Source organism: Carassius gibelio, chromosome A19, assembly GCF_023724105.1.
Source record: "Carassius gibelio isolate Cgi1373 ecotype wild population from Czech Republic chromosome A19, carGib1.2-hapl.c, whole genome shotgun sequence".
Lineage (NCBI taxonomy): Eukaryota > Metazoa > Chordata > Actinopteri > Cypriniformes > Cyprinidae > Carassius > Carassius gibelio.
The window spans coordinates 17,420,157-17,438,434 of record NC_068389.1 but is presented as its reverse complement, the minus strand read 5'-3'; the positions used below and the strand labels follow the sequence as shown (position 1 = coordinate 17,438,434).

The window sequence follows — 18,278 nt, the reverse complement described above, 5'->3', positions numbered from 1 at the left end:
CATCATAGCTGCATTAGATGTGCATTAATAATTCATCTATGTCCCTATGTTATAAATGTCTTGCAATTTGATTGCAGAAATCCTTTAAAAATAATGTTCCTAATTTAACACTCATCTCTTCTTTTCTACAAAACATCTCAAGTAAAAACCACATAATCAACTATCAAAATAATTATATTAGATTGCAATATAAAAAGTACTTCAGAGACAATATGAAAATTAGTTTTATTTCTGGTACAGGCATTGTGTACATCCCAGCTCTCCCTATGGAAGAGAGGCTTCTTCAGACGGACAGTGACATGAGGGCACCATGATTACCATCACGGAAACGCAGAGGACACTCCGGTGATCCACAGCATTTGATCTGAGGAACACACCTCTTCATGGATTTAGACTTTGATCATTTGTTCAACTTGGAAACATTGTGTACACCAAAAGTCTCAAGTGAGCATCCAACAACAGAAAAATGTCCATTTTATTGTGGTATCGATTTCAGTGCAGACTTGGTCATTCCTTTTTTTATATTTTTTTTAATGAGAATTAAAAGTAGATTCATTCTTTCAACCATGCTCCTCTATAAAGTGTCAATAATAAGCACAGTACATGCCAAAGCACAGCTGCCCAATACATGACTACTGAGATAAAAGACCTGTTGAGTCAGTCTCAATTTAAGAAGGAAGAAAAGAATGAAAAAAGGCTGGCTGACCGCAGCCATGATGGCTAGGTTTAACTGGAGCAGCTGACGGTTAACCACATGTGCATTTAGAAAAGCACCAGCTGACGTCATGTCCTAGGTCAAAAAATTAAGATAATAAAGCAAAGGCATTATAGGAAACATAATTAATGGCTGCTTGTGATTGTGCACATTTATCAATAGTCATGATATTATCTGTGTCAGGAACTACTTTAAAGGGCGGGTAATAGTTACCAGGCACAGAGAATAAGAAGCACAACAATCACAACCTAAAAACCATCACCAACATGTGGAACAAGCAGACGATTAATGCATCCCACGAAGCACAAAGTTAATGCTAAGAAACAGAATCTAGTCAACAGAAATGTTCTTGGTCTTGAGAGAGGAATTGGAAAATTATATCAGCACTGACAATGTCATCTAGTGAGTAGGATACAGCCAAAACACGAGTCTTACATCCTCAGGTTAGCTACAGGGCACCGTACTCAAACTCAAAGAATGATTTTATCCAGACAGACATAAAGACGTCCTGCGCATGCCTAAGTCAGGACGCGTTTCCCCACATTGGAAAAAGAGGTGATTACTATCAACCGAGGGGTTTGTGATGGAGTCTGAAGGCCAGTTTGAAGGGGCAGGTAGTGGAACACTTGACACCTCACAGACAAAAGGCTGATAAACTCAAGTATGTATTGTACGTTCATAACCAGCAATGTGAGGACAGAGTCTGAGCACAGCCATTTCACGGTGCCAGATGCTCAGATTCATCCACGAACACAATGCTGAAGTAGAAGTGGTCACAATTCTCCTCTACTTCTTTGCAGTTTCTGCCCACCTCCATGCCTCCTGATTCAACCTTTAAAAACATACTCGCATGCATACTTAAAAGCCCACCACTCGTACACACTGGCATCAGTTTAAGTGTTTTCAATATGAAACAAATAGCACACTGAAGTCAGATTCTAACAGTTAGGAGGCCCTGTCCAACCTTGGCCATCTCTCTCTCTCTGCGATATGTGAGACGTGAAGAATGAGAGAGAGATGAGGAAAGGAAGAGAGAGGAGGATGGAGGGAACATGTTCAACGCTCAAGAATGGCAGTATGGAGCCTTGTGATGTCATCACACTCTGTTTCACGTTGCTTGCAGCAGCTCTACTTCAGGACAATGTGAAATCCATCACTGGTGTCATCTGAGGACGAACAAATGTCACAGAAGATGTCAGAAGGATTGGAGAACAGAAAAACACTAGCTGCGTTTACATGGACCCTTCTAATGCGATCGTAATAGGACGAGAAGCACAATCAGAATAAAAATGTCACATGTAAACACGTCAATCAGATCGACTAAATTTTGATTGTAATTGAGTGATTTTAATGGGTGGTTTATCCCTTTTGTAATCCGACCGAGAGGACGTGTTAACACTTGATTGGATTGAAAACCGAAACTGGAAAGTACTGCGCATGCGCAGTGACGTAGAAATAGCATAATGACATATATAAAATGTCATAAATAAAAAGTGTATAAAATGTCATAAGTAAGTGTCCTGTCATTATAAATCTCCCCTTTCACACAGCGTATGTGAAGTGGAACACGACCACGTCCTCGTTTAAGACTCTCATCAACAGACTTCAAGTTTTGAGTACGGGAAGAGGCACTTTTACTGCCATTTTTTTTTTTTTTTTTTTTGCTTAAGTAAAGTTAAGCAGCACAACAGTTCATGTGCTGGTCGTTGCCTAATTAAGACCCGAAGTAGATAAATTAACGTGTGCTTTTTAAAACAGCAGCGTGAAATTCTGTATATTCATGCAGTGAGCGCATGTCAAAAGAGTAAATCCGATCAGAAGCTTGTGACACATAAACAACACGCACATCACCCTGATCACTTTATTTACCGTTCATGTAAACACTACGTTCGGTACGTTGAATTCATTCTGATGGAAGAAAAAAAGTGTCCATGTAAATGCACCTACTGAGGGGTTATAATGTTTCCACCAGAGATTGACTGTGTTTTTGGAAAATGTTTTACCTTGTACCGTGGTGACAATGAAACTGCTCTCATCTGGGAAATTATAAACCATCTGCAAGCAAAAAAAAAAAAAGATTGCCTCTTAAGGTATTCTCTTATATATATTAAGACATATCTGAGTTATTAAGGTCTTGTACACACTACACAGGTTTGTTCCAAAAATGATCTTTAGGAATAAATGTCATTTTCAAAGTGATTAAATCATCAGTTTGTTCAGTGTAGTAAGTATCAACATTGGTTGTTACAGTAATTATATAAGAAAATATAAGTAATATAAAGAAAACATTTAAAAATAGAAAACTGTTACATTGCAATATTATTGTTTTTGCTGTGGTTTTGGTCAAATAAATGCAGCCTTGGTGAGTGGAACAGACTTCTTTCAAAAACATTGACAAGACAAATCCATCACGTGACGTTCCTCACGTTACAGGATGCATTTATTCATGACAAATGATAACCATCGGGGAAAAAAAAGTCTACAGTGAAGTGTGTTTTATCTGTGGCATGATGCAAAACATTAGTAACATGAGCAGCCACGGTTGGCCAACTTATTACCGCCACCTGATAACAGGGAAAGATAAGAGACTGTTTCTGGCTGCTTTTAGTCTGGTTGAACGAATCTATGAAGTAGGTCTGTGTTTACCTGGTCACTGAGTAGTATGTGTATCCCTGTGGGCCCCTGTTTGTAGACTTGGCTGATGTGGGACAGCGGCAGCGCCAAGACACTGGAGATTTTCCTAGTTAGCTCACAAGCGGTCATCTCCTCAAGGTAAAGAGCGTGGTAAACTAAACGCAAACACAGACACACTTTGTGACAGAGGACTGTACATTACACAGTACACTGACCCAAATAAAAACTTTTTACATCTGCAGAACAAAAAGAGTACAAACAGAAAGGGACAAACATGATGAAATTTGCCACAATTTTACATTTGGCTGTGATTCAATGTGTTTGATAAAACATTATTAAGTACTTCAAGTACTGCACTTTGGATTCACAACCATTTGTGAATATCTGTAGAATAGTTAGTTAACCTGACTGTTTCTTGGTAAATGAGTTTGGGTCTTAGCACTGCTACATAAGTTTGTTATTAGAAGTGGCTACAGAGAGACCGGTGTTGGGTTTGAGGTGACAAATGTCAGTTGTTACGGAGTTGTGTTTTTGAGCGCAGGAAAAGGAACAAGATGTTTTCTTTTTATGGCTTTTGCTGCATCTTTATATTATAAACTACCCATTAATTTAGGGTTGGTAAGATCTTCAAGCATTTTTTTAAGTCTCTTATGCTCATTAAAACAGCACTTATTTGCCTTTATACAGTAAAAAACAGTAATATAGTAAAATATGATTACATTTTAAAATAACCTTTTTCTATTTAATATATTTTAATGTAATTTATTCATGTGATGGCAAAGCTGAATTTTCAGCATTCATTACACCAGTCTTCAGTGTCACAAGATCCTTCAGAAATCATTCGAAGAAACATTTCTTATTATTATCCATGCTGAAAACAGTTGTGCTGCTTAATATTTTTGTGTAAAGTGTGATATTTTTTCAGGATTGTTTTGATAAATAGAAAGTCATGCAGCTTACACTTTTTCACTATTTACATGATATTCAGGATCAAGAAATGGAAGTGAATGCATTTTAGTTCACCAGTTATTAGTACTTTGGTGGACAGGTTACGAAGGATAGTACAACAGATCAAGCAATTCAGTGCTCCTGAATAATGCTTCACTGCATGTCTGTTGTTGCAACACAATAGATGTAATTTATTTCGCTGTGATTGTGGTATGTTACGAATGGCTGTGCAAGTCTCCACACTTGACATTTATATACCAGGTATGGATGTTGGACTGCTGTGTTCGCCGTTTTTGCTGTGTCCTCGTTTCTCCAATAGAGGGCTCTCACTCTGAGACGCCTCCAGGGACACGTAAACCGTAAGTCTGGGACACACTGCTCTGTACGGGGACACAAACACACACAACGTGAACAGAATTCTTTAGTTTATACATTCATAATTGTACGAAATCACCTTAATTATATATTAACATCCCTTTTTTTTTATCATACCTTGACTTAAGTGCATTGTAGAGTCTGATTCCATCAGCTGCACCACAAATTTGGACTAAATCCTCACGAGTTAATTTCAGTAGATCAGAACCTGAGATGAAAAATCCATCATTTTAAATCGGTCTCATTAATAACTACTTACAGTTTAATGTTGTGTGTCTGTTAGGGCTGGATAACGACACAGATTTCCATATTCCATTGGATTCTGATTCAGAAACTATAGATTCTATTAAATTCCAAGTCTGGTTCAGTCTGTTTTGATATTTCAGCGTTAATGCCCAATCAGCTTACTTTGCAAAAGATTCTCTCTCTGTCGATGTTAATTATGCAGGCAACTGTTTCAGACTGATTCAAACTGGTAACTTCTCTTTTTTAATTATTCATTAAAAGAACCAGTTCATAGGATTCAATTGTTTGTGAATCAGAATACGCTGTATGTTTGGTTTTACACACAGCTTGTTAGGACAACTAAGAATTGTTATCAGGATAATACAAATAAAGATTGCGATTTTTCATAACTACATATTTTTACCCAGCCCTGGTGAAGTTTAATCTTTGCAACAAAAACTTGCATGTGTTAATACCTGAGAAATGGGTGAAAATACGACTGTATGAGTTAAATCTGTTCTTAAGCAGCCACTTCTGTGTGTCCTGTATAGACGCTGTGGGACTCAGAGACTGCAGAAAGTTCACATATTTATTTTATTTTATTTTTTCAGATGCAACATAAAAATAAATGTGCATCTTTAAGGCAAATTATTAAAAAAAATATATATATATACAAACATGTACAAACCTCCATAGAAATGAGGCTACCAAGATCCCCTTGATGGTTAGGTGAAGATGACTCACTAAAAACAAAAGTACAAGCATTAGAAAATGAATAACTCTGGTTCATTGCACAATGTAAAAGAAACAGATGCTTGGTGAGTGGGTCACCTGTCTGGTACTGTGCTGCCGCTGCTGTAGGTGTGTGTGCTGGAGCTGAAGGTCGGTGTAGCTGCTGTGATGGGGTTGACGTATGCATTATCTGGCCATGGAGAGCACTACAATGAGAGAAAGTCCAAAGTGATCTTAACAAAACAGAATTTTGATGTCAGATTAATGTGTGACCTGTCACACACCGATGAAGGGCACAACTAAACACAAATATGAAGAATGTTCTGGAGTTTAGTATGAGTGAATTGTTGACACAGCAGAGGTGAGTGGGCGCTTACACTTCCTCTTTTGCTTTTGGCGATGGAATCGCCACAGTCTGCAGGAAGTGTCCGCTTGCTGGATTTCTTTAGCTCATGTTCTACAGCCTCCTCAATCACAGGCTCCAATCGAGTCTACTCAAAATAGACAAACCAGAGTGAAAACACCTTTTTAGTTAGATACTCTAGAAGCACAGTTCCCTTTCAGGACGGTCTCCTGACGTTGCAGACAGCGTAAACTGATGCTTTGGGGACATACCTTTCTCCTCAAATACTGCCAATGGTGCTCGTGACGTGCACACAAAAAAGGGGGCAGGAAAATGCCCTATATAAGTTAGCTTAAGTCTTCAAAGTGGATTCATCTCCAGAGAGGATTATGGAATACGTTTCGCTAATCCCCTTATGCGTCCTGGTGGAGAACAGATTGAGATATCATTTTAAGTGTACCCTATCTGCGGGGGACCCATCGGGATCCCAGACAGACTTAAACTTTGTGGCTTCTGTCTGGCTGAGCACTGCAGAAGCTGCCAGTCAGGGCGCTAACTGCCCGCATTGTGATGCTAAAAAAAGTGAGAACCCCAGGCTTGGCTAGCCCTTGTGCAGCTTTTCTGCGACGAGTGCCCGCTGTGCCACTCTCTTTATACAGATGTGTAACGTTGCTTACCGGCATATCGGCCGACTTTACAGCTAACATAGCTTTGTGTAACTGCATGTAAAGTGTCTAAAAAAAAAAAGAGGCAAGCTTCAGACTCTTGCATAGAGCAGCACAGTTTCAGTTGTGAAATCAGAGAACTTGTGGCCAAAATGCCATCCGTTGTGGGCAAAATGCCATCCAGATCATCGCTTGTTGATGTAGTTGTTGTGATGTCTAGCACAGCTAGATTCCGATAGTAATGAGTGCAGAGTCATTGCTTCTATCTGAAGCACTGAGTTAACCTATTTGGCGCTGAGTTTCCTATTTGGGTTTCAGTGGCCGCTAGCCCCTGAACATGCATTTTACTGAGCTTGTCCTGTCCTTCTAACTGGCTGTAGTGTTATATGGTGTCATCAGATAGTGAACACTAAGCACCGGGTCTGTCGCTTGCTGTTGCAATTGACCTATCGGTAAGCCCCTATCCCCTTAGTTACTGTCGCTCACTTGGACAAACAAATCACTAACTTTAACGTTTGCTAGTTTTAGCCAGAGACACTGCTGAAGCAGAAGATAACATTAAAGTTCTGCTTGAGTAGATGAAAATGTAAACTCAATGGGAGTATGACAACCAGAAAATGAACGTTTTCATTGGGGTTGAATGCTTAGGGACAATTTGCTCAGTCTCATTTGGGTTTGGAAATAGAATAAAATAAATTCCATTGCACATCCTCTCAGGATACATGGAATCAGTGTTAAGAGTACCCCCATGCACACATTTTTGTAGCATAAACACCTTTGGGTCTTCCAGTGTTTCTCTATGCTGTAATCTATAGCTGTTGGAGTTCCGTTGCTGTGATTGTCTATGACATCGGTTTCTGATAGTTTTAAAGTGCTACATCTCACCACTTATATCTTGCCATTGTGTGCATGAACATGCAACAGTTCAGTAGACCTGCCCTCCCTAATAACCCCAGGCTAATGTGCTGTCTAATCCTGGTCAGCTCCACAACTGCATGTCTAGCTCCAGTGAGAAGCTGTAGTCTGGAATGTACTGATTGTGTACCATGACTGTACCATGCATTCCAATTGCTGTCGAGTCTCTCTGTGCTTATATGTTGTCTGCATTTATGCCAAGTGCCCTTCGTAGTAACATGGCGTGAAGTTGCATGCTCCCCAAAGCATCAGCTTACACAGTCTTGAAACATCGAGAGACCACCTTGAAAGGATCTTGATATTCTTCCTACTCAAACACGAAGATTAGGCAAAACATATTAAAGGGCTTGTCCCTTTTTTCAGCGGCCTAATTACTTGTTACAGTCATGAACCAAGATTTGCTTCTTGCTAGTTAAAGGTGGTATAATGCAAGGACAGTCTGATTCATCAACTTCATTTCTGATTTCTGAGTTGTTATTGCTAACTAAGACTCATTATGGTTAATTGAAATAAAGATGAAAATAATTAAACTGTATTTAACAGTTTAACAGGAAACCAAATTAAATACAAATACAGTGGAAGTACTAAAACTAAAATAAAAATAAACCAAAGCTAAATAGAAATATTAGAAAACAGAAACAAAAACAAACTACAACTGAAGACTGAAATATAAACAAAAATATAAGCTAAATCAAAATCTAATTAAATACTATAATAGCATATAAATAATTCTTAAATAATACTGTTTCTGAATAGAAGGAAAAATTCTTACAAGCATGAATATTACTTCTACTAGATGTGTGAAATGCTAAATGATATTCACTTTATCTCAGCAACCCCTTTATTGGTCCAAATTAATCATGGGTGACAAATACATCCATGAATAGGCCAAAAAATACTAATTTTTACAATTAGTAGCCAAAGATTTAGTTTTTTTTCTATGTGATGCTGTAGCCACGTCAATAGGTGTCAGTAGTAATGGTCAAAACTAAACAAAAATACTTAAATATTCTTGCCTCTGACAATATAGTGGTGTCATAAGAGGGCTGATATTTCTCTTTCTCCTGCACAGTCTTTTTCTCCATCTTCTCTCGGTCTGTTTTTTGTTTTCTGTCTGCTCCCTTTGGCTGTTAATAGGAGAGTATGAGATACACTTTAATATATACTAAAGGCTTCAATATCATATTAATTCTTCAAAACACACTCTTCAACTACATAAGCATTCTGTGTCAGAAACTTTAGATCTGCAATCTTCAACTCTACAGATATTTCCTTGCATTTAATGCATGTCTGCATACGTGTGGCATCACCTTAAAGACTTTGATCTGGCAGCTGGCGGAGTGCAGGTGCTCGGTGTACTCTCCGCTTTCATTTTGTTTAAAAGTGTCAATCTGGATCCGGAACGGAACTCCTTTCTCTCCGCCGTGTTTCCGCGGGGTGAACTCTGTACTGATGCAATGAACCTTTAACAAGGTAAGGAAATAAAAGAGAATTAATGTGGAACACATGATCGGTTCCTGGAGCACTTTTGAGATTATCCTTGGCATGCCATGCACTATTTCTGCACAGATTAAGATATGCCAGATACATTTCTAATCAACATGAACGATATTCACATGTTTGAAACTTGATCAGGAGCTTTCAAGGTCAAGAGATAATGTCGAAGAGCCAGTAGCCCCTAGTCAGACTCTCTCCAACATGTCTGGGACTTTAAGATCATTTTAAACTTGTCTGACACTATTGGCACAACATCTTCTTTCAGTGTGAGAGAGAATTTCTGGCCAATGAGATTCGGCTTCAGGCATGCTCTATATAACTGTGAGTATCTTGACATCCAGAATTAAATAATGACCTGAAGCAATATACACCAGTGAATGCACAACTGCACATATGTGCTCGATTTTTGCTGAAACAAAATTAGTAATATCATACAATATATTATATTATGAATAATAATTTCAATACCACAGCAAAATATGGATGATAATAATAATAATGATGTTATTGTATTTTAATAATTTATTGTAATGTATTTAAATGTAATATAAATAACACACACTTTTTTTTTTTTATTTCATTACAATTTAAACAATGACTTGTAATCTTAATGTATTTCTCACTGAACTAACATTTATATAAAATTGTAAATATTCAAGTAAACAGCCATCTGTTTATCTTAAACAACTTAATATTACATAATAATTAATATTACTTAATATGACATCATAAAACCGCACAATTACAATGGAACTCAGATATTTGAATAAAAGTTTTTATTTTTTTTTACTTTTGTTCAACCATTTACATTTCTTACAAATGAAGAGTGTTTAGATTAAATAAGTCCTAAAATGTGTAAAAATTGGTTGCAAAATAGTGTTGTTCCCAATTGTTGATTTCTTTGTTGACTCTCAAAAGCCATTTGCAAAAAAATACTATGTACAATGTTGCAATAAGTGTAATCTAACACAGCGAGATATAAAACATCATGTGCACTGCCCCAAGAACTGTTTGCAAATGACATTTCATACTGAAACTCTAGTGTGTTTATGTAACCTTTGAAATAATGACAACATGGCTGCATGTTTGTGGTTAGATCTAGAATTCGGGTTTACCTGCACAAACACAGACGTTCGCTTGGAGAGATCCCACAGGAAATCTGCAGCGTTCAGCTGTGACGGGTGTGTGCAGGGCTCAGTGATGCCAACTGACATGGGGATATCTGTAACAAACACACGACACATTGTAGAAACTCTCTCTCCTGAGGCTTTACGCTGCTTTGATACTGTTCATTTGAAGAATCAAAAAAGACTGAACGAACTGATTGTGGCAACCCAAAGTAAACACATGAGCTCTCACCGATGTCGAGGAGGCGGTCGCCAGGCCGATTCCATTTCCAGCCCTCCAGCTGCTGGTGCTCCATGTACTGAAGCCTTCGGTCATGGAAAACCACCCTAACTATACTCTATAATTCACCCCAAACCAAACACACACAAACACAAACCATCAGAACAAGCAGCTCTCTTAAAGAGCCATACACCACTGCAGTACTTCCTGCACTGCTGAGTCCACAGCACCATGGCAAAACAAAAGAGATTTTATCCTAGTTATGTTGTTGCCTGTATTGAATTGAATTTGATGATGTAAAAAGACAGTGCAGACATCCACTGTGGTTAAATCAGCGCATTCACGCCACACAAAACCCAGAGTGCACTGCCCTGATAAAACACACAAGCTCTCACCTTAACAGTCTTGTTGTTGAGTTCAGGCATCTCCCCTATTTTCCTGTTATCAAGCATCCGGATCTCATACGACTGGCCTACAGAAGGAGATGGGAAGTGTGTTACTGAATATCTTCTCAACCAGGGTCTTGGTATTCTTTAAGGAATAGAGATGGGTAGTGAAACCTGTACCTTGGTTTAGGTAGGTGAGCGTCTCCTCGTGTAGTTTAACAGCAGGGGACGTGGCGGCACACAGCACATACTGAAACGGAGGATTCTTGGAGTCAGACTCCACTGGAACGCTAACATCTTCCTGCTTAAAGATGGGCAGAGCCAACACATCACTGAGGGAAAACAAACACAGACAAAGAGAAATGGAAGTTATGAAATGGTGAATTATGTCAGTTAGAACCTCTTGCATACTTCTGCACCACAAACATATAAAGAGCATACTGTCATCAGACTGCTAGGAAATACAAATTAAACAAAAAGGAGGTGCATTTACAATCACATATTAATATAGTACTCTTCAAAAGTTAGGGGTCAGTGTGATTTTTTTTAAACAAATGAATACTTTTATTCAGCAAGGATGCATTAATGTGTACAAAAATAACAGTAAAGGCATTTATAATGTTACGATATTTAAAATAAACAGTTTTTTTTTTCTTGAAAATGTATCACAATGCCCACTGTTTTCAATATTTATTAGAATTGTTTCCTGATCACCGAATCAGTGTATTAGAATGATCATGTGACATTTTTAACAATTTTTTAATGGGTTTTGATGGTAGTATGTGTCACAATATCAAACAATTAATTAATTTACACAATATTTAGCCCAAAATCTGATTACATTTCATATATATAGGGAGTTACTAAATGCTGCCATGGCTCTGGGCTTGACTCTTCTTTGCCACGCTCACACATGTAAAGGCATTATCAGGCCGGTGCAGTGACAGCTATAGACGCTGAGTCAGTTAGCTGCCAATCTGCTTGACATGAAGGCACGTTTGTAACAGTGCGGCCTGCAGGATCCTTCCCGTCCACCAATCTGCAAATGTTTTCTGAAAAATGAGCAGCTGCACTGTAACATTCTGTTCCACAGCTTATCCATCCACATGAACGCAAGTCAGATAATCAGCATCTCAAACACCCTCATTTACCTCAAACGTCACCCCGTCACACCAATGACTTACAGACACCATAGGAAAATCATAGGCACATCTCCATGATACCTGGATCTTGAACTTATCTGACCCTGTTGACTGAAAACACCTGCAAACTCAAAATGGAAAAAGTGTCTTATTCCTGTCCATATTTCACCAAAGTTCAATGGCTAATGCTACCAAAAGAAATGTAAGGGCAGCTGACATAAAAAACTTGCCATATCCTGTCTCATGCTATAGTTTCTTTTTAAATTCATTTAAAGAGCATTTTGATCATTCTTTTAAAATAGTGCATGCTGTATTCATGACCTCATTAAATTAGAAAATACATGGAATATTTGTATTTGCTTTAAAAAAATTATGACTTGGAACGATTTTAAATAAACTAGACAATACAAAAAGGTGATCTTTTATATAATATATATATATATATATATATATATTTATTTATTTATTAATAATTCTATGCAATGTTAACACCAACACTAACTATTTTCATTATGCATGGAGCCATATTTAAATTCTGCCAGATACTGATAAGAAAGTAATCATTTCATTCCCACTTTATATTAAGTGGCCTTAACTACTATGTACATCAAAAATAAATACAATGTACTCATTGTGTTCATATTATTGAGGTGTATGTACACAATAAACGCATTGTACCAAATGATTAATTTAAATGTAAATACATAGTAGTTAAGGCCACTTAATTTAAAGTGGGACCATTATTTAATTATCTGGGCAATGATGTTTAAAAATAATTAAATAGCAGTCACAGGACACTTTCTCTAACATATATGTATGTTTTAACCTAAAGTATTTGAACAGGTTACGCCTCAACTACCCAAAAACACTGTCTGGTCCTCTAACGTCAATAGAGGACTGTGTCAACTGCAAATCTGCAGGACGCTGGAAGAGTGTCAAGAAACTTGATATCACCGGGAGAGAGCATGTGAACAGCCTTCTTCCTGCTGTCTCACACTACAGTGCTCCCACCACTAACAAAACCCCCACAGAATCTCACACAGAGTATTTCAGACACTTGCATACGCACACTTGCAGAATAACAGAGCGCTCCAGGGAAAATGCTGACGTTGCTCTTTCCACTACAACCTCCAGAATCCCGCCACATCTCAGAGTAACCAATCCATGGACCCTGACCTCAGGCGCATAATGTGTATTCCTATCATGCAGTGACCCTATTTCAAACTCCTTGTGGCCAAATGGGAATGGCGAAGCCTCCCGGTGATTTGGAAAACTGAAATATAATATGCTCCATCATTAATACCCCAATGAAACAGTGACGTATGCTGGGGGATTGTGGTTTGCCTCTTCCAGTAAGGTGGATGCTGAAGCACCTGGCTTGCAGTGGAAATGCATGGAAAAACCCAATACATATCTATGAATAAAATGGATCAGCATGTTTTGGACAGCTTGATATTGGTCAGATTCAACTAAATAACAAATAACAAATGGCTGCAGTGTTAATGGCACGTTTAAATAAAATAAAAATAATAATGTGATATTTTCCAAACAGTATTTCTATAAAATAAAATTTAAAAAGAGCCCAACAGTAAAGGTGAGCCATGTGATTCCTAAGTAAAATAGAGCTGTTTAGTTCTGATGTCAGTTAGTAGTCGATCCTGAAAGCTGACAAAAGAACACCCTTTTTTTGGCAGACATGAGAATTTTTTGAGAAGTCCTTAAGAACCAAGAACCAGAACAACCAGCTATGAGGTGAATAACAACATAAATTTCTATTTGAAGCATTGCAAATGACAATGAAATAGCAGAGAAACATAAAACTATTGATTTAAAGATTATATATATATATATATATATATATATATATATATACACACACACACACCTATGTGTAATTTTATTTTTTGTACAAATTATGAGAGAGTAGAGAGACTGACACTTATGTCATTCACAGTGCTACATGAAAGTTCATTTGGTTTTATTTGCTTCTTTTGATTCTTTGACTGGTGGACATTTCTCTGCAAAATTATAAGTGATGTAGGTTTTTTTTTTACCAGAACTTCGCTGGTAAAAATGATTGTTCTTTCAAGAAAGCAAATTATTAAGGATTAATAACCTCATAGCTCACTGTAGGTGAGTTCATAACAGTAGGCTCAGCTTTCTATAAAAATAAATTCCCCAAATAAGAAAATGAATGGGATCTCTCCTTCCAGAACCCAACTGTCACACACTTCAGGTTCCCTTAGGAATTTATTTGGGTTATTTAGAACAACACTTTTATGACTACAAAATTACAGCTTCTGACTAATCAACGGTCTAATTACTTACTGGGTTGCCTGCATATTAAACAAGGAGATTCATATTTTATTAAATCAAATATAACCATTTAACGTATAAAAGACATATTGTCATGAGACTGCTAGGAAATATCTTACATTTAATTATTTTTCAGGTACAAAGAAAATGCAGACAGACTCTCCCGAGGATATGACCATCATCCTAAATATTGCATCAACTCTCTCCGAGTCACCCTCAATGACGTAATCATAGCCTCTAAGCGCAGTATCGTATGACGTAATGGAGTCCGACGCTCGGCACAATTTCTTCAATCAGTAAAACGTGTTATTCACTAAACATTTTAATGCCCTTAACACAATACATGCGAACAGAAAAGATTTGAACGAATTCGTTTAAATAAAATGTAAACGAATTCTTCATAACGGTTTATTTCGCATGTCAAAGAACATCCTGTTCCAGGAAGTAACTTGACTTCAATCGCGCTTGTTATCGTTCCAGCGCGGCCACGTTATATCTACTCGAAAGAAGCGTGAGTAGATTGATTAACGCTCGACAACGAGGGGTCAGATGAATAAACGGTCACCACGTTAAGACTGTATCTTCAGTTAACGAAGTGGTTATCAGTCTTACTTTTCAGATTCAAATGAGGTCAATCTACGTTTATATGTAACTGACTTGAAAAATTGTAATCCAGTCTTGCAGAAAATAATTAGGGGTCTTAACTTTTAAGACTAGTTTAAAAAGTTTATGCAACCGGACACAGGTCTCGTTAGTTCTCAAGATGGTTAGACAACATTAGGATGCAACTCGTTGTCTATTGTTTTGAGCTAGCTATAGCAACTCTCATATAACGTTAGCCACACTGCATCCAACAGACGACAAAACAATCTCGCGAAGTTGCCAAATGATAAATAAGGATGTCAAATTACGAATTTTTGAAACCAATTAGCACAAGCCGCCTGGAATACCGAAGTTCGCAATGTAAACACTGCGATCAAGACAGCTAGCCAACTAGCTCGCCGTCACAGATGCCCTGCATCGCCCCCGGATCAGGGACTCTTGGAAAGCTGCTGATCGGTGTGCATGCTGCTCTAACCTCATGCTGTACGCGCCAGCCCCGAGCTCCTGGCCGATGCCAGACAAACTGGCATCAAAGTCGTGCACGAGCCCGGACTCGATGGTAGCATCGTCCATCTTCAGCACCCACGCCATGGCGCCCAGATCCTTGTCCTCCGACTCTAACCGCAGCGCCGCCAGCTTCGCCTCGGACAGACAGCACCTGCGAGCAGGAGTCAGCTAGTCCTACTAAGGTTGGTTAGGTTTCCACCTGCAGAAGGCTAGCTGTTGAAAGCAGGGCAAACGGCCCTAGAGCCGACTACCGTGTGCCTCGCCATTGCTTCAGTTTCACAATAACACAGGCGAGAAATAAGAGTCTCGAGATGAACCGTATTATCCGTTTCCAGATCCCGTGTGTTATTCCGTATACATCAGCACATCATATCTATATGCGATCTTCCATTATATAAAAACAGGGTGGTGGGAGGACGCTGTTGACTGTACCCGCATTCACACGCAATGTCCGCTCGAGTAATTGGGTTGGAAGAGCTCGCTTGCTTTCACCTAATCCTAAACGCGGCACGGTGTCTTTACGCACTCTGCGATCCGAAAGCGTTCACCTAATTTCATCGTACTGAGCCGCCCGTTTGGTCTTCCGGAAGAGGCCAAAGATCACAACACATCGACACGGTCCTCTGTCTTCCACCATTCAAACCCCAAACGTGAGATAACTGCAGCCTCAGCACGGACCCGGTTCGGGAATCTGACAGCCAATCACGTTGCTCTGCGAGGATCTGTCGTCATCTTCTTCCTAAACGAGTGTTCCGAGCGACGGACTGTAGTCACTCTCGACTTCCAAACACAATATTACCCTTAACTTGCAGCGCATACATTAAACTTCAAGTCACCTGGTGGAAGAAATGCAAACATTTTAATATGTAAGATTCTTTTTATAGATCACAATCCCGATCAACACGTTTGTTCAAAACCTCAGATCTACAACTGACAGCCAAAGTCCATATCAACACTGCTGTAAAATGACAAGAAAATATAGATACAGACAGACAGCTGCTTTTGCTGTCTAGTGATAAATGAGGCCCATTGTGAGATTTCCAGATCCCACCGGGGATGTTTTTGCTCTGAAATTCCTTTTTGAAAAATAGGGAGGGCCACTCAAGGACACGTTTTGGGTGTTTTTAACCTGTTGTTGTTGTGGTGATCTGGTCAGGAAGGCAGATGGGCCTTTGAACATGATTAGAGTTCCCTTAAACAGACCACCAACCTATAAACAAAACAGCCTCGGGTGTTTACAGCTGGGAATTCAGTCCCAGCTCTGTGAGACAGCTGGGAAATACTTGATTTTTTTTTAACTAAGGGCACCCAGACCTATTTGTAAGGTTTGCAGCCAGAAGAGGCCAACAAAGCTCCAGAGGATGTTTATAACATTTTCATTTGTTTTGACTTTACTGCACTTTAAGTGCTCTTTACAGACAAGTGATTTTAAGTCATTTTAAGCATGTGATAAATGCACTTTTACACTGCAAGTTTGAGTCAAAATTTCAAGTTCATTAATGCTTTTCTAGCAGTTGGTTGTATGTGGTGGTTATAAACACCCAGTTCATCATCATACTTTTGCTATGGCTGATGGGTAATAAGTGAACACAATAAAAGCACACTGGTGTACATTCAGACAAGGGTCAACTATATAATGAAGGTACACTTTAACAGAAATGTTGAACTTGTGCTCTCATGATAAGGGTTTTTCTATATATATATATATATATATATATATATATATATATATATATATATATATATATATATATATATATATATTTGCTTAAAAATTGTTTACATTTTGCTGAACTTAACTGTTTGCATTTGGTCTACTCCTAAATTTTCATATAACAGCAATACAGCATAATAATTTAAATAATTGTTATGCAATATCTGAAATTGTGTATGATAAATGAATACAGTCTGTAATTTAACTTTACCTAACCGAAGACGCTTCTCAACAGAGTAAACAAACTTGGACCGATTCATATGTGACAGATATGAGAAACCCTTCGCATCACGAGTGGACACGAGATAAATTCAAGTAATACTACAGCTTACATGTAACGTTAACGGAATAAAGTCAAGACATTTTCGTAGTATATATGTGTGGGATTGTGTATAATAACAACAAATACACAGTGACACTTTTGTAACTTAAGAAAACAAATTCAACATGAATTCAGATGGAAATACCAATACAAGTTATGCATTTAATTTACATTCAACACAACACCACAGTTATTGACTAGCACTCAGTTTTACCGTGTGTTCCTGCATTTGTAGGTCTGTCGACTATCAAGTCTCCCAGTGTGCAGCTGCCAGAAAAGCATTGCATTACTTATCTACGAATCCCGTGATCAATGCTGAAAAACTAGTAACAGCGACCAAGGCAGTCTCACATCGAGTCACGACGTTGCCTTCTTGTTTTTTAGCAGTGAACTTCGTCCGAGAAAGCGCACGAGATCGCCCCTCCGTGACTGCAATATGACGTCGCCAGAGACGGCAACATAAAGTACCTTTTAAAACTTCAGTGTCGTTCTTTTTTTTCTAAACGAAATTCTTAGTTTAATTCTTTAAAATGTTTTTTTCTCTCTCTAAAATTTATGTCAAAGGTGTCAAATGTTATTTGGATCTCACTGGCCTGGTTTCACAAACGGGTCTTAGTTTAAACCAGGACTAGACCTTAGTTAAATTAAGATATTTAAACAACTTTTTTAAAAATGCATTAGAAGGAAACATTACAGGTGTGCATCTTGACGGAACAATGACACTGACATATTTTAAGATATGTCAGAGCAAGCTATTTTCAGTTGAGACGGCTCAAACATGCATTTTAGTCTGGGACTAGCTTAAACCTTGTCTGTGAAACCGTGGGATTAGGTTTTGTTATGGCCAAAAACGGTTGAAATATTATTTAAAATATCTTTTTACATTCCACAG

General features: G+C 38.2%; 1 protein-coding gene across 3 annotated transcripts; it reads right to left on the bottom strand.

The window, feature by feature from the left end:
• Positions 1-206: 206 nt before the first annotated feature.
• On the bottom strand, positions 207-17,825 carry LOC127935608 (upstream-binding protein 1). 3 transcript variants are annotated; one of them, XM_052533675.1, is made up of 17 exons: positions 17,601-17,821; positions 15,319-15,501; positions 10,963-11,114; positions 10,792-10,868; positions 10,409-10,514; positions 10,165-10,271; positions 8,863-9,015; positions 8,569-8,679; positions 6,007-6,120; positions 5,729-5,835; positions 5,586-5,640; positions 5,374-5,467; positions 4,790-4,880; positions 4,556-4,677; positions 3,362-3,504; positions 2,719-2,770; positions 207-1,881 (listed from the first exon to the last, which is right to left on the bottom strand). In XM_052533675.1, exons 1-17 carry the CDS (start codon positions 17,666-17,668, stop codon positions 1,844-1,846), a joined length of 1,773 nt encoding a protein of 590 aa, XP_052389635.1. In that variant the 5' UTR covers positions 17,669-17,821; the 3' UTR covers positions 207-1,843. The 3 variants fall into 3 exon arrangements, with proteins under 3 accessions (XP_052389635.1, XP_052389636.1, XP_052389637.1); XM_052533676.1 differs by having other exon boundaries at positions 15,319-16,186; positions 17,601-17,760; XM_052533677.1 differs by lacking the exon at positions 15,319-15,501 and having other exon boundaries at positions 17,601-17,825.
• Positions 17,826-18,278: the final 453 nt, after the last annotated feature.